Source organism: Dromiciops gliroides, chromosome 4 (assembly GCF_019393635.1).
Source record: "Dromiciops gliroides isolate mDroGli1 chromosome 4, mDroGli1.pri, whole genome shotgun sequence".
NCBI classification, from domain to species: domain Eukaryota; kingdom Metazoa; phylum Chordata; class Mammalia; order Microbiotheria; family Microbiotheriidae; genus Dromiciops; species Dromiciops gliroides.
This window is the reverse complement of record NC_057864.1, coordinates 226,777,626-226,791,023: the sequence shown is the minus strand read 5'-3', so window position 1 is coordinate 226,791,023 and position 13,398 is coordinate 226,777,626. Positions and strand designations below refer to the sequence as shown.

The 13,398-nt window shown below is 37.4% G+C and overlaps 1 protein-coding gene across 1 annotated transcript in view; it reads right to left on the bottom strand.

Moving 5' to 3' along the window:
• Window positions 1-13,052, bottom strand: part of LOC122725854 (protoheme IX farnesyltransferase, mitochondrial) — an 81,890-nt gene extending 68,838 nt beyond the window's left edge. The window contains exons 1-3 of the mRNA XM_043963201.1: window positions 12,928-13,052; window positions 7,278-7,411; window positions 2,780-3,101 (exon numbers count right to left, since the gene is read on the bottom strand). Coding sequence (XP_043819136.1) covers window positions 2,780-3,101; window positions 7,278-7,411; window positions 12,928-12,970 — 499 coding nt within the window. The 5' untranslated portion in view covers window positions 12,971-13,052. The remainder of the gene's footprint in view (window positions 1-2,779; window positions 3,102-7,277; window positions 7,412-12,927) is intronic.
• Between the last annotated feature and the right edge of the window lie 346 nt (window positions 13,053-13,398).

Here is a 13,398-nt window from a genome sequence, read left to right as displayed (position 1 = left end):
AATAAAAAAATAAAAATAATAAGTATACCATTTACATCTTTGTCCAAATCATTTATCAAAACGTCAAACAACACAAGACCAAGCATAGAACCCTAGACAATTCTAATGAAGAACACCTTAAAAACTGACTCAACTATAATGACTCATTAGGTCTGGCCAGTCAACCCGTTCTGAATGTATCTAAATGTATTATAATTTAAATAATATCTTTTCATTTTGTCCTCAAGAACCTTGTGAGTGACTTTATCAAATGCTTCGTTAAAATCTAGAGTAACAGTATCTAGAACAGTAACCCCATTAAAAAAAGAAATGTAATTAGTCTGCCAATGATTGTTATTGATTTTACATGCTGGTTCTTTGTAAACAGTCTCCTTTTCAAGATATTTACTAATCATAGTTTTACTAATATACTCTAAAATTGAATTGATCAAGCTCTATGGCTTATAGTTTGCAGATGTTATTCTCTTTCCATTTTCAAAAATCAGGTCATTAGTTCTCCAATCCTCCATGATCTTTGAAGATCACTATGGAGTCATTATCTACCAATTATTTCAGTATCCAATGAAGTAATTCACCTGGACCAGGTGACTTGAATAGGTGCTCTCTTACTATTTCCTTACTTATGTTAGGTCTCAGCTCCCTATTTGCCCTCTTTCTTCTGTTCTTTTAGTCTTAAAAATTATTTTCCTTGGAAGAGTAGCAAAATAAGAGTACAATAGCTCTGCCTTCTGTTGTCCTTAGTTTTCCTTATCACCTTCAGCTCATTCTGAAGTTTCATCCTCCTGAGGTTATTCTTAGAGGTACATACAAAACACTTTGGATTCATTCTTTCACCTAACTCTATACCCACCTTTACCTGCCTTTTAAAAATTTAAGCTGTTTGGTGAGCTTCCTATGCATCTGCTTCAGCCTCTTCTTAGACAGCCTTTCTTCTTCCTCAAAATTCTTTCAGAATTTCATTTTTTGATAGTTACCCATACTTCTATATCCCCAACAAAATTTTAGCCCATGAGATTCTATCTATGCTCTTTCTAATGAAAGAGATAAGAAAAGGGAAGAGTTAAGTCAAGTATGATTCCAAAGTTTCCATTTCAGGACACTGAAAGAAAGGTGGGAAAACTGAAGGGGCACTATTTTGGATATTTCTTAAGTCCAGGGTTTGGGACACCTTTTTGTGGGGTGAAATTTTTGATATGATGGCCTGTCTTCTCAACAGTGAGTCATCAACATCATCACTTTCAGGCCAAACCTCTTAAAGGTCCCTAGCCAGCTGTGTGACTAATCTTTCTGCTCAAAGATTGTATATAACTTGTTACTCATCTTCCTTTTTTATTATTTTATTGTTTTCTTTTTTATATTTATTTTATTCTGAACTTAAGAAATAAAACAAGCATTTCCTTAACACAGAATAGGAAAAAAAAAGATTCTCTGGGTGGGTACAGATAGTATCTTCCTTCATAAGTCCTTTGTAGTTAATTTGACATCTTTCTTTACCTAACTCCTTGCTTCTCAGGACTGGCATCCCTTATATTTCTTTTTTCTCCTCATTTTAGTATCTGATCTATCCTCATTCTAGTATCTATCCTCATTCTAGTATCTGATGCTATTGATCTATAGCATTAATTAAATTCCAAACTTGATTGCTTATTCCCTGAACTCAGAAAATCCCCTTGCAAAGAGATCATTTCCTTATTCCTCTTTTAACTGGCTTTCTGAATCTAACTGAGAGGTTTCTCCTCACATTTTTTTGTCATCCATGACCGCCTTGACTGGATCCTTGATGCTCATAGCCCTTACACCACTCAGCAAGTTTGGCTTTCTGTTAACCTCTCAGGTCAAGGGCTCTATTCAAAATAAGCCAGAATCCATTCTAAGTACACAGAGGAAACAAGATCTGTTTGGTTGGTTCATTAGATATTGCCTTGCATTCAGGCCAATTGTACTTGAAGAAGCTCTAGGAAGCTTCACAACTGTGAAATACTGACTCAGATGTTCTCATTATCTACCATTCTGTCCCCAAGAATACCTAGATTCAAACTTGTCTTTCTCCCATTTTATTCTTCCCCTCTTCTCAATCTGTTTTGGACTAGAATCCAAAAAGGGGACAATAAATAGACATTTAGGCTATAAGTTAATGCAGAAAAGACCCCTCAGGGTATATCAAGAACAAGACAGACAGGTCTCTTAACGAGTTGTCATACCTAGAACTACACTTAGTGAACCAGATATATGGATTGAGGGTAGCAAGTGCTATTTACAACAATTTACTATTTTCCCATTATTATACAGAAACTCAAATATAAGAGGCCTCTATCTCAAATGCTTCCTTAATGTAAAGTTGAACTAGAAATATAACCGAGATAAGAATTAACATGCTGACATTTTTATATTAAATAGAAGAGAATAGGGGCAGCTAGGTGGCGTAGTGGATAGAGCATCGGCCCTGGATTCAGGAGTACCTGAGTTCAAATCTGGCCTCAGACACTTAACACTTACTAGCTGTGTGACCCTGGGCAAGTCACTTAACCCCAATTGCCTCACCAAAAAAAAAAAAAAAAAAAAGAGAATATAGTTTTAGGTAGTGGCCTTGAAATCTATCAAAAAATTCAAGACATATTCAGATTTATATCAAAGTTCTATGAAAAACAAAAACTATTAAAAGAGTACCAATTTTAATGAACTATTTTGCTATATACTAAGCAAAATTATCTCTTTATATAACTGGGGATGAACATGAAAATAAAGAAGTGACCTAGTAGAGTAAAAATAAGAAATGTACCTGTAAGTTTGATTTTGGATAGCCGGGCCAAAATTCCTGGTAAGTCATCCAACTGTAGTTTCATCTCTTTCCACTGCTTTTCATCTTTGGACTCTCTCCCCATTCCTCCTAGGCTTTCAACTATTGATGTAGTTTCTAATTTCTTCAACTCCTTCTGATTTGAAATTTCAGACAAAGGTAGGTTGGGAAGTGAAATTGATCTGATCTCATGAACAACTGTTTTGGCTTGACTTGAAGATGTTTTCTCAAGGAACAGAGGTGTCCTTGGCTCCGGTTTGGGTTTTATTTGCTGGTTGAGGTTTCTGTTCAACTGCATTACATACTGAATGAAAAAGATATTTTACTATAAAACTAATACATAAAATACTTTCAAGTAAAGTTATTTGAGGCAATCAAAATTACATCTTTAATTAGAACAAACAATGAAGAGCATTTCCTTTTACTTTCAATAACAACTATTTTAATTCATTCATTTAATATGCATTTTTGTATGGCTATTATTTCACCCCAGATCCTAATCCAAATTCCAATTTAGTAATTTGGCTTCTGCCTATTCCATTTGTTGAATGGCTTGGTTTTTTAATTCTTGGCCCACTGACACACAATCAGACAGGACTTCAAAGTTGAAAGGGGTCTTGGAGGACATACAGTTCAATCCATTTGTGATTAGAAATTCTCCCTATAAATAACTTTCATGTGATTGTACATATATAACCTGTATCAGATTGCTTACTGTATTGGGGAGGGGGGAGGCAAGGGAGGGAGGAAGAAAAATTTAGAACTCCAAATCTTATAAGAATGAATGTTGAAGGGGCAGCTAGGTGGCGCAGTGGATAGAGCACCGGCCCTGGATTCAGGAGTACCTGAGTTCAAATCCGGCCTCAGACACTTAACTGAACTTACTAGCTGTGTGACTCTGGGCAAGTCACTTAACCCCAATTGCCTCACTAAAAAAAAAAAAAAAAAGAATGAATGTTGAAAACTAACTTTACATATAACTGGAAAAAAGAAAGGAAGGAAGGAAGGAAGGGAGAAAAGAAAGGTTTTCCCTACAATATCCCAGAAAAAGTCATCCAGGCTATGCTTGAAGACTTCCATGGGGGGTAGTAGAGGGGGTAGTAGGGGAAGGACAACTCAGTATCTTCCAAAACAATTTTTGGATAGGTCTAATTGTTAGGAAGGGTTTTAAAATTTAATTTTATACACTGATCTGAAATCTGCCTCTCCACAACTTTCACATATTACTTTGGGTTTTGTCTTCTCAGTTAAGCAAAAAAAACCCCACCAAACAAACAAAAAAACTAATCCCTGTTTTATATATTTCTACAAAACACTTAAAGCTATCATAGCTCCCCTACATCCTCTCCCCCCCAAGGAAAAATTCTTCCAACTGATCTTCCAAAAAAATTTTATTTGTGGCCATCAACTATATAAAATGATGTAGAAATGGATAAAATGACCTCTCAGTTTCTTTTCAACTCTAGAATCTCATGAAGCTCCTGGTCTCCAGATGTGATGCAGTTTATCAATCAATGTTTTTCCTGAAACATAGCACTGAGAACTGAAGAAAATACTCCAAATGTGCTCTGACCAGGACAGAAAACAGTTGAACTATTATGTCCTTCATTCTGTACAGTATGTCTCTCTTAATAGAGGCTAAGATTGTATTTACCTAAACATATCAGTTCAGCAAGAAGGAACTGAACTCCTATAACAAATGCTAGACTGAATCTAGTGTGGCTCTGACACAAAAGGAGACCCCATGGGTTCTAAAACAGGTGATTGACACAATGAAAAGTGTTGGAAAAATAATATTCCAACAATTTTGGATAGTATAAATTGATATGGGAAGAAAAGAGGTAATAAAGAAGGTTCTCATTATAATCTGGGAAATAAAGCTCTGGATGAGACAGAATGGAAAGAGCAATGAATGGCCTTGGGAGTAAAAGATCTTAGGTTCATGACTTACTGGCTTTTTGGCTTTGAGCAAATTATTTGGTCTCACTGAGCTTGAGGCATTTCCTCATTTAGAAAATGGGAATACTCATATTTTTTAACTAAAAAAATACCTCTTTTCCCCTTAATTCCGACCCCCCATACAGTTATGAAAATGTAATAGAACTAATAAGACAGTGTGAGATTTTACCCAACCCTTAAATATAAGAGATTTAACCATGGTAATAATCAGTACTTAGACTACAAATTGTGATTTAGTATGTTTAGATATTCTTTAGTAGTTTAAGCAAATGATAATAGAATAAGCAGATATTAGTAGAGTTTATGTATATGCCATATGGTAAATTGATGCAGAAACCACATAATTGAAACCATTAGTTTAATCCAATGTGGTTACTAAAAATAGTTACTCTGGACCAATCAGAACTTGAGAAAAATTACTTTTGGAAGTGGATGGAGTTGATGGATTTCACTATCTAATTCTTTCAACTGTGGTTTTCAGCACTGTATATAGAATCCACTATAGTGAATGCACTAATTGGATTACATAATTTTGCATAAGACTGAGGTTTCCAATATTCAATGAGGATTTGTTGTACATATATCACTTGAATCATGTAGTCTAAATGGTATTTCTGGGAGGAGTCTGTCTAAAATCTGGGTATAAAAAAAGCAGCTGAGTGACACTACTCGGTGTCTTTGGATCCTAGACTTGAGATTGGCTTTATTGTGAGACAGGATCCCTCTCTCAATAAACCTATTTCCCTATGGCTTGGAGACTTCGCTGTTTCTTGTTCTTCATCAGACTTAGAAATGTTCCCAACAACAGGCTTTAAGAAGGTCTACCTTATCACTTTAAGAAAAACAGGAGCGCTGGCCCTGGAGTCAGGAGTACTTGAGTTCAAATCCGGCCTCAGACACTTAACACTTACTAGCTGTGTGACCCTGGGCAAGTCACTTAACCCCAATTGCCTCACTAAAAAAAGAAAAGAAAAGAAAAGAAAAACAGGATCCCAAGGGAAAGGATCTATATGTACACAAATATTTACAGCAGCCCTTTTTGTGGTAGCAAAGAATTGGAAACTAAGATGGGAAATGACAGAATAAGTTGTGGTTTATGATTATGATAGAATCTGTTGTTGATCAGTCATTTGACTCTTCATGACTGTATTTGAGGTTTTCTTAGCAAAGACACTGGAGTGATTTGCCATTTCCTTCCCTAATTCATTTTAAAGATGAAGAAACTGAGGCAAACAGGGTTATGTGACTTGCCCAGGGTCACACAGCTAGTAACTGTCTGAGGTCACATATGAATTTAGGTCTTCCTGACTAAAGGCCCAGTACTCTATCCACTGTACCACCTTGCTGCCCCCATGTGACAGAATACTATTGTGCTATAAGAAATGATGAAGGGAATGGATAGCTTCAGAGAAACCTGGGAAGATTTACATGAACTAATACAAAGTGAAATGAGCAGAACCAGAAAAACATTGTACACAGTAACAGCAATATTGTAACCATGACCAGCTGTGAAAGATTTTGCTACTCTGATCAATATAATGATCTACAACAACTTTAGAGAACTCATGATGAAAAATGACATCCACCTCCAGAGAGAGAACTTAAGAACTCTAAATGCAGATTGATGTATAATTTTTCTTGGGTTTTGGTGGTTGGGGGCATAATAAGGAAATATGTTTTGCATGCCTTCACAGGTATAATGGGTATCATATTGCTTGACTTATCAATAGGTAGAGGAGGGATTACAGACATGGAGAGAATATGGAATTCAACATTTTAAAAATGAATGTAGGGGCAGCTAGGTGGTGCAGTGGATAGAGCACCGGCCCTGGATTCAGGAGGACCTGAGTTCAAATCCGGCCTCAGACACTTAACACTTACTAGCTGTGTGACCCTGGGCAAGTCACTTAACCCCAATTGCCTCACTAAAAAAAAAAAAAATGAATGTAATAAAAGAAAGAAAGAAAGAAAAACCTTTAAAGTAGATAGTGCCAGTATTACTATTTTATTATATTTATATTGTTATATTATTATATTATAGTTATTTAAATAACTATAGAAATTGGGGTTCAAAGAGGCTTAGTGATTTCCTTAAGGTCTCATGTAATAGCAAACTCAGGTTTTCCTTATTTTAGCTTAGTCTAATTATGACAGTTTAACATTTCTTCAAAATGAATTAGCAAATTCAGGACCATTCTTTTTCTTTTTCTTTCTTTCTTTTTTTTTTTTGCAGGGCAATGAGGGTTAAGTGACTTGCCCAGGGTCACACAGCTAGTAAGTGTCAAGTGTCTGAGGTCGCATTTGAACTCGGGTCTTCCTGAATCCAAGGCTGATGCTTTATCCACTTTACCACCTAGCTGTCCCCAGGACCATACTTTTTAATTCTATGATTCAGACTTCAGGAAAAACCACCAAAGCAATAACATCAAAGTTTCTAAACTGAAGAAATAATAAATAACAAAGCTTAACAAGACTTTTCCATAGTCTATAAATCAGAATTGGGATATTCTTCTAAACTTACCATGTGCTTGAGGAAATTAAGGTGCTGAAATGTAATCCACCGTTTATTAACATTCTTTAAAAGATGCGTAAGTCTATGAGGTGTCTGCTGCATGTTTCTTCTTTTTAGGTGACAGATACATGCTCCTACCTGGCCTACATTGTAAAGGAAAAAAAAAAGGATAGTTCAATTCACCACAAGAAAGATTAAATCTAATCAGTAATCAAAATTAATCACAACACTTAATACTGAATTATGGAGCTGATAAGGACCTCAAAGCTACTTAAAATTTATAGCTTTGAATAATTACCTCCCCTAAAAGGTATCAACCCAATCAATGTTTTAGTCAGTGCCAACTTTTAAGGCAGATTAAAAGGCAAACACCACAAAGAACCATTATTTGAAATTATTATCATGTTGTGGTAGACTATCCTCATTTTCTATTTTATTAAAGTTACTAGAATAAAATGCTTTTGATATATAGAGGAGAGAGAGAGAGTCTACCTAGATTTTAGAAAAGCATTTGACAGTCAGTATACTGTTAGTAGTAATGGGGGGCAGCTAGGTGGCACCGTGGATAAAGCACCGGTCCTGGATTCAGGAGGACCTGAGTTCAAATGTGGCCTCAGACACTTAATACTTACTAGCTAAGTGACCCTGAGCAAGTCACATAACCCCAACTGTCTCACACAAACACACACAAAAAGTAGTAAAGGGGGACTTCAATAATCTATATATCTGCTGAATATTTATCTTTATTAAAAGTAGAACATATAATAATTTTCCAACTTGCCTTGATATTAATTTCAACCTTCAAGATATAGAGGAACTAAACAGGAGAAAAACTATTTTGGATCATCAGATCCAAGTGGTAATCATATCATTCCTGATGAGATAGAAATAATCACTTCCTGATGAGATAGAAATCATGAATATCTAAAGGGAAATAAATAAATAAATCTTCTTCTTCTTTTTTTTTGCAGGGCAAATAAGTGACTTGCTCAGGGTCACACAGCTAGTAAGCATCAAGTGCCTGAGGCCACATTTGAACTCAGGTCCTCTGGAATCCAGGGCTGGAGCTCTATCTACTGCTCCACCTAACTGCCCCCAGGAAATAACTATTCTATCTTAGAATTTTTTTGTTTTGTTTGTTTAGTTTTGGTTTTGGGCCGAGCAATGAAGGTTAAGTGACTTACCCAGGGTCACACAGCTAGTAAGTGTCAAGTATCTGAGGCCAGATTTGAACTCAGGTTTTCCTGAATCCAGGACTGATGCTTTATCCACTGCACCACCTAGTTGCCCCATCTTAGAATTTTTAATGCGGAAAGCAAAGTATAATCTGACATGCATCCTAGAGTCTAGGAATACATATTTAAAAGATTTCAGAGAAATCAAAGATTCCCAAAATTAAAATTCTAAAGGGAAAGTTAACCCAGGAAAGAAAGGAAGCATTATAGAATTTTGAATAAATGATGGGCACAAATTCTAATGGAGAGGACAAGGGAAAGTTGCCTAAAAAAGACTAGTGTAGGTGCACAGGAAACAAATTTAGATGATGAGGAAACCGTACAAATAAAAGCAAAGGAAAATCAAATACAAAAACATGAACTTCACAAGTATAATATGGGGAAGATATCCTTAGAAGTTTATCTGAAAAGAGATCTGGGGTATTAATGGATAAGACCAATATGAGTCAACAGTGTGATATGGCAGCCAAAAAAGTAAATGTGATTTTAAGATGTATTAAAAGAAGCAAGTTTAAGATTAAATGAGGTGATAGTCCTGCCCTCTAAGTCTGAAAAAGAATTCAGTTTTGGGTACCACATTTCAGAAGAGATATTGAGGAGCAGGAGATTGTATAAAGGAGGACAGTATGAATAGTAAAAGGCTTTCAGATTACGCCATGTGAGAATGGCTATTTAGTCTAGAGAGGCAATAGGCCAGAACAAAAAGCAGAGGACAGAAGTTAAAGAGAAGCAAATTTGTGCTTACTATAAGGAAAAATTTCCTAAATATTTTTCTGTTGTTCAGTCGTTTTTAGTCATGACCCCATTTGGGCTTTTCTCGGCAGAGATACTGGAGTGGTTTGCTATTTCCTTCTCCCAATCATTTTATAAATGAGGAAACTTAGGCACACTGGGTTAAGTGACTTGCCCAAGGTCATACAACTAATACGTATCTGAGGCTAGATATGAACTCAAGAAGGTGACACTCTATCCACTTCACCACCTAACCATTAAGGTTGTACAAAAATATAATCAGCTTCCCCAAGTGGGACTGGATTCCCCTTCATTAGAGGCCTTCAAGAAAAGACATTTGCTGGTGTCAAAGAAATTCTGTATTTTGCATCACAGATACAAACTTGACAAACAATTTTTATTAATTTATGATCTTAAGCGCATTCTGTTTAGATAAAAAAGTGTCCAAACAAAGTTTCCTTGTGCCCTGGGATACCACTGTGTCATGAATCATTTTAGTCACAATTTATAGGATTATTCAGTCAAGTCAATAAGTCAATTGGCATTTATTAAGTGCCTACCATGTGCTAGGCACTATGCTAAGTGATGAGGATACAAAGAAAGGCAAGAGAAAGTCCCTGTTCTCAAGGAGTAAACAGTCTAATTGGAGAAATAAGATGAAAAGAACTATGGGTTTTCAGAGCCAAGAGAGTAAAAGAAAAATAGGTAGCCAAGCTCCTATCCACAAAACTTTTCTAACTACATCTAGAAAATGCACTAGACTGAATCTTGATGGGGGAAACCCAGAAGTCTCTTTCTTGAAAAAAAACACCAAAAGTCTCTTTCTCAGAAAAAGACCTTTCTTGGCAGAGGTCAGCATAGGCAAACACAAGGGAGGTTGGCTGACACTAGAGAATGGGTTAGAGAATCTGTAAGAACAAAAGATCAAATACAATTCGATGGCCTTTTTCTCAAATGTATTAATATAAGTCTTTAAGAATATTAATTTTCACCTAAGGAATGCTACATGCCATGCAGTCGGTTATACTGTCATAATTTTCTTTAATATGCTAATTTATTGTTCTTATATGTTCTTTGACATACTTATTCTTTAGGCTAATACTATTTAATTTCCATTTTAAAAAAAGCACAAAAGGTAAAGAATATCAGGGGAAAGGGGGGAAAGAAGTAAGAAAGCCTGTAAGTACCAGATCTAAAATGATATTAAAATAATAAAGATCATAAGGAATCATAAGATCATAAAATGATAGTATGAAAGCTACAGTCATCAAAAGAATTTGGTAATAGATACTAGATACTAGAGTGGTTGATCAGTGGCACAGATTGGATACACAATTTATAGAAGTAAATGAACACAGTAACCTAGTATTTGACAAACCCCCTAACATTGCTATTGGGAGAGAATTCACTATTTGACAAAACCTGCTAGGGAAATTGGAAAGTAGTCAGGCAGAAACTAGGCATCTTACATGCTTTGCATAGGCTCTCTCTCCTAAGCCTGGAATATTCTCCTTTCTCACCTCAGTTCAATTCACTTAGCATTTATACAGCATTCACTCTGTTCAGGCACTGTGCTAGAGACTGAAAATAAGAAAAAAAAAATGAGCAGTTCTTACCCTCCAGGAGCTTATATTCCATAAAGAGAAACAACATGTACTTATAAGTATATGCAAAATTTTACACAGGTTAAAGGGGAATAGTAGTTAGGGAAACAGAAATGACTTCATATAGAAATCATCACTTGAGAAAATTTCTGAAGGAAGCAAGGGATTCTATGTGACAGAGGTGAGGCAGGAGTGCATTCAAGGCATGAGGAACAGCCAGTGGCAAGGGTACAAAGATGGGATAATAGACTGTTGTGAGTGAGGAATAGCAAGAACACCAGTTTGACTGAACCAGAGAATGCAGGAATACGAGTAATGTTTAATGAGGTTGAAAACAGATGTTGGGGATATGTTATGAAGCACTTGAAGGCTAAACAGAAGAGTTTATTCATTGGAATTATTGAATAGGAAGAGCAACATGGTCAAACATACACTTTAGTAAGATCACTCTGGCTGGTATATAGATAGACTGAAAATCAGAGGCACTTGAGGCAATGCAACCCGCTAGGTTTTTTCAGTAGTCCAGGCAGGAGGCAATGAGGACCCAAACTTGGGTGGTGGCCATAAGAAGTGAACAGATGCAAAAAATATTGTACAGTTAGAAATGACAAGGTTTAGTTACTGATTAGATATATATGCTTAGAGAGAATGCAGAGTCAAGGACAGCACCAAGGCTATGATTCTGGGTGCCTAGAATGGCAGTGCCCTTAAAAGATAAGTGAAAAAAGACAAAAAATAAGGCAACTCTGGTACTTGAGCTAAGTCTTGAAGGAAGATGGGGATCCAAAAGAAGATGAGAACGGAGATTACAGGTTTGGGGCCTTTACAAAGGCAGGGAATCAGGAGATGGAATGCCATGCATGGCATACATCAAGAGGTAGTTGCTCTAGAGATCATTGAGTAATCAACCCTAAATATGGCACTTTAAGTGAAAGATTCTGCATTTTATCCTAGAGACAATTTGGCAGCCCTATGATAGATATAAAGGCAAGAGGAAAGTCTGGATATAAAGAGAACAATTAGGAGGCTACTGCAATAGTCTAAGAAAGAAGTGATAACAGCCTAAATTAGGCTGGTCATGATATGAATGGACAGTTAAGAGATTTTTTAAAAAATGTGAAACCACCTATTGGAATCCCTATAGCCTTTCAACTGGCAGCCTCAAGTACAGGTCCTGAACCCTTTTTTCCGATCCACCCAATTGTTAGTGCTCTTCCACTTCCCTGTCACAAATCGCTTGTGGTGTGTGTGTGTGTGTGTGTGTGTTACATCGCCTTATTAGAAAATCAGTTTTAGGACAAGGACTGTTTCATTTTTGTCTTTGTATCCCCAGTGCCTTGTATATAGTAGGTACTGGATCAAAATAAAGGAATTAAGGACGATCTTTTGCATTTAGCAGTAAACTGCTTTGTGGGGTCAACGAATCATGTCTAGGACTAAATTTCCCAATCTGTCAAATGAGGTTAACAGTACAATGGAATGAACCTTGGAATAAGAATTTGACGAGCTTGGCAAATCACTTGCTTTCCTCTGCACTCAGTTTCTTCATATATAAAACGAGGGGGTTGTGTTAGATTGTCCCTTCTGGTTCCAAACTTAAGATCTCATGCCAAGACGTTAACTCCTTTGTACTTGTTTCCTCCTCTGGCAAAATGAGGCTACAGAACTAAATGATCAATTAAGTCCCTTCCAGCTCTAACATTCTATAAACTCTAAGAAAGCTATCTGAACTAAGAACTGCTGCTCAGTTAGGGCTAAGCGGAGATCGGTGCAACACAACAGCACCCGGGACAAGCACCCCTCGGCTCCATACATTCCATCCCCACAAAACCCAAAGATGCAGCCCCTCAGCACCAGGACAGCTGCAGTGGTGGATTCTTACGTACAGCCCAGCACCTGAAGTCCTAAGGACGAGATAACAAGGGAACTCAGGAGGCTGAAAGGCGATAACCAGAGACACTCCCCAATCACACCCGGGATCTTTCCTCCCCTGTCCGGTAACAAGTCCCTCAAGGGCTACCAAGGTTGTCTCCGAACAGAACTAGGGACCGCACGGTTCGGGTGATAGGGACCTAAACGACTCGATACCTGTCAAGGCTAGTGAGGAACGTGTGTGGGGGCCGACATTCATAACGCGAAAAGCTGCCGACCACTTGCCGGGGTCAGTTAGACTTCCTCGTCCCTCACCAACTGCTGGGCGCCGCCATCTTGTCCCTCCCACTCTGTGAGCAGCCCTTTACGTCACATCCGGAGCCGGTCTTCTGTTCCGAAAGCATGTTTTGGGTGACACCCGACCGAGCCAGGCTGAAGCAAATCTGATCAGTTTCCGAGATAGGAAGTGGCCGCAGGCAGACACCTGGGAGGAGGACTCGTCCTCGCCCTGTGGGGCAGGCGGGGTGTGGCGCGGCTCAGCTTCCTGTGCAGCCTGCGATTCACTTACACTTGGGAACATATGAAAGAGAAATGTAGGAAATGATCATAATAACAGAGCCTAATACTATTACCTACACTTTTCACTATTTAGTTTCTGCTCCCCCATAAAACGTATACTCCTCCAGG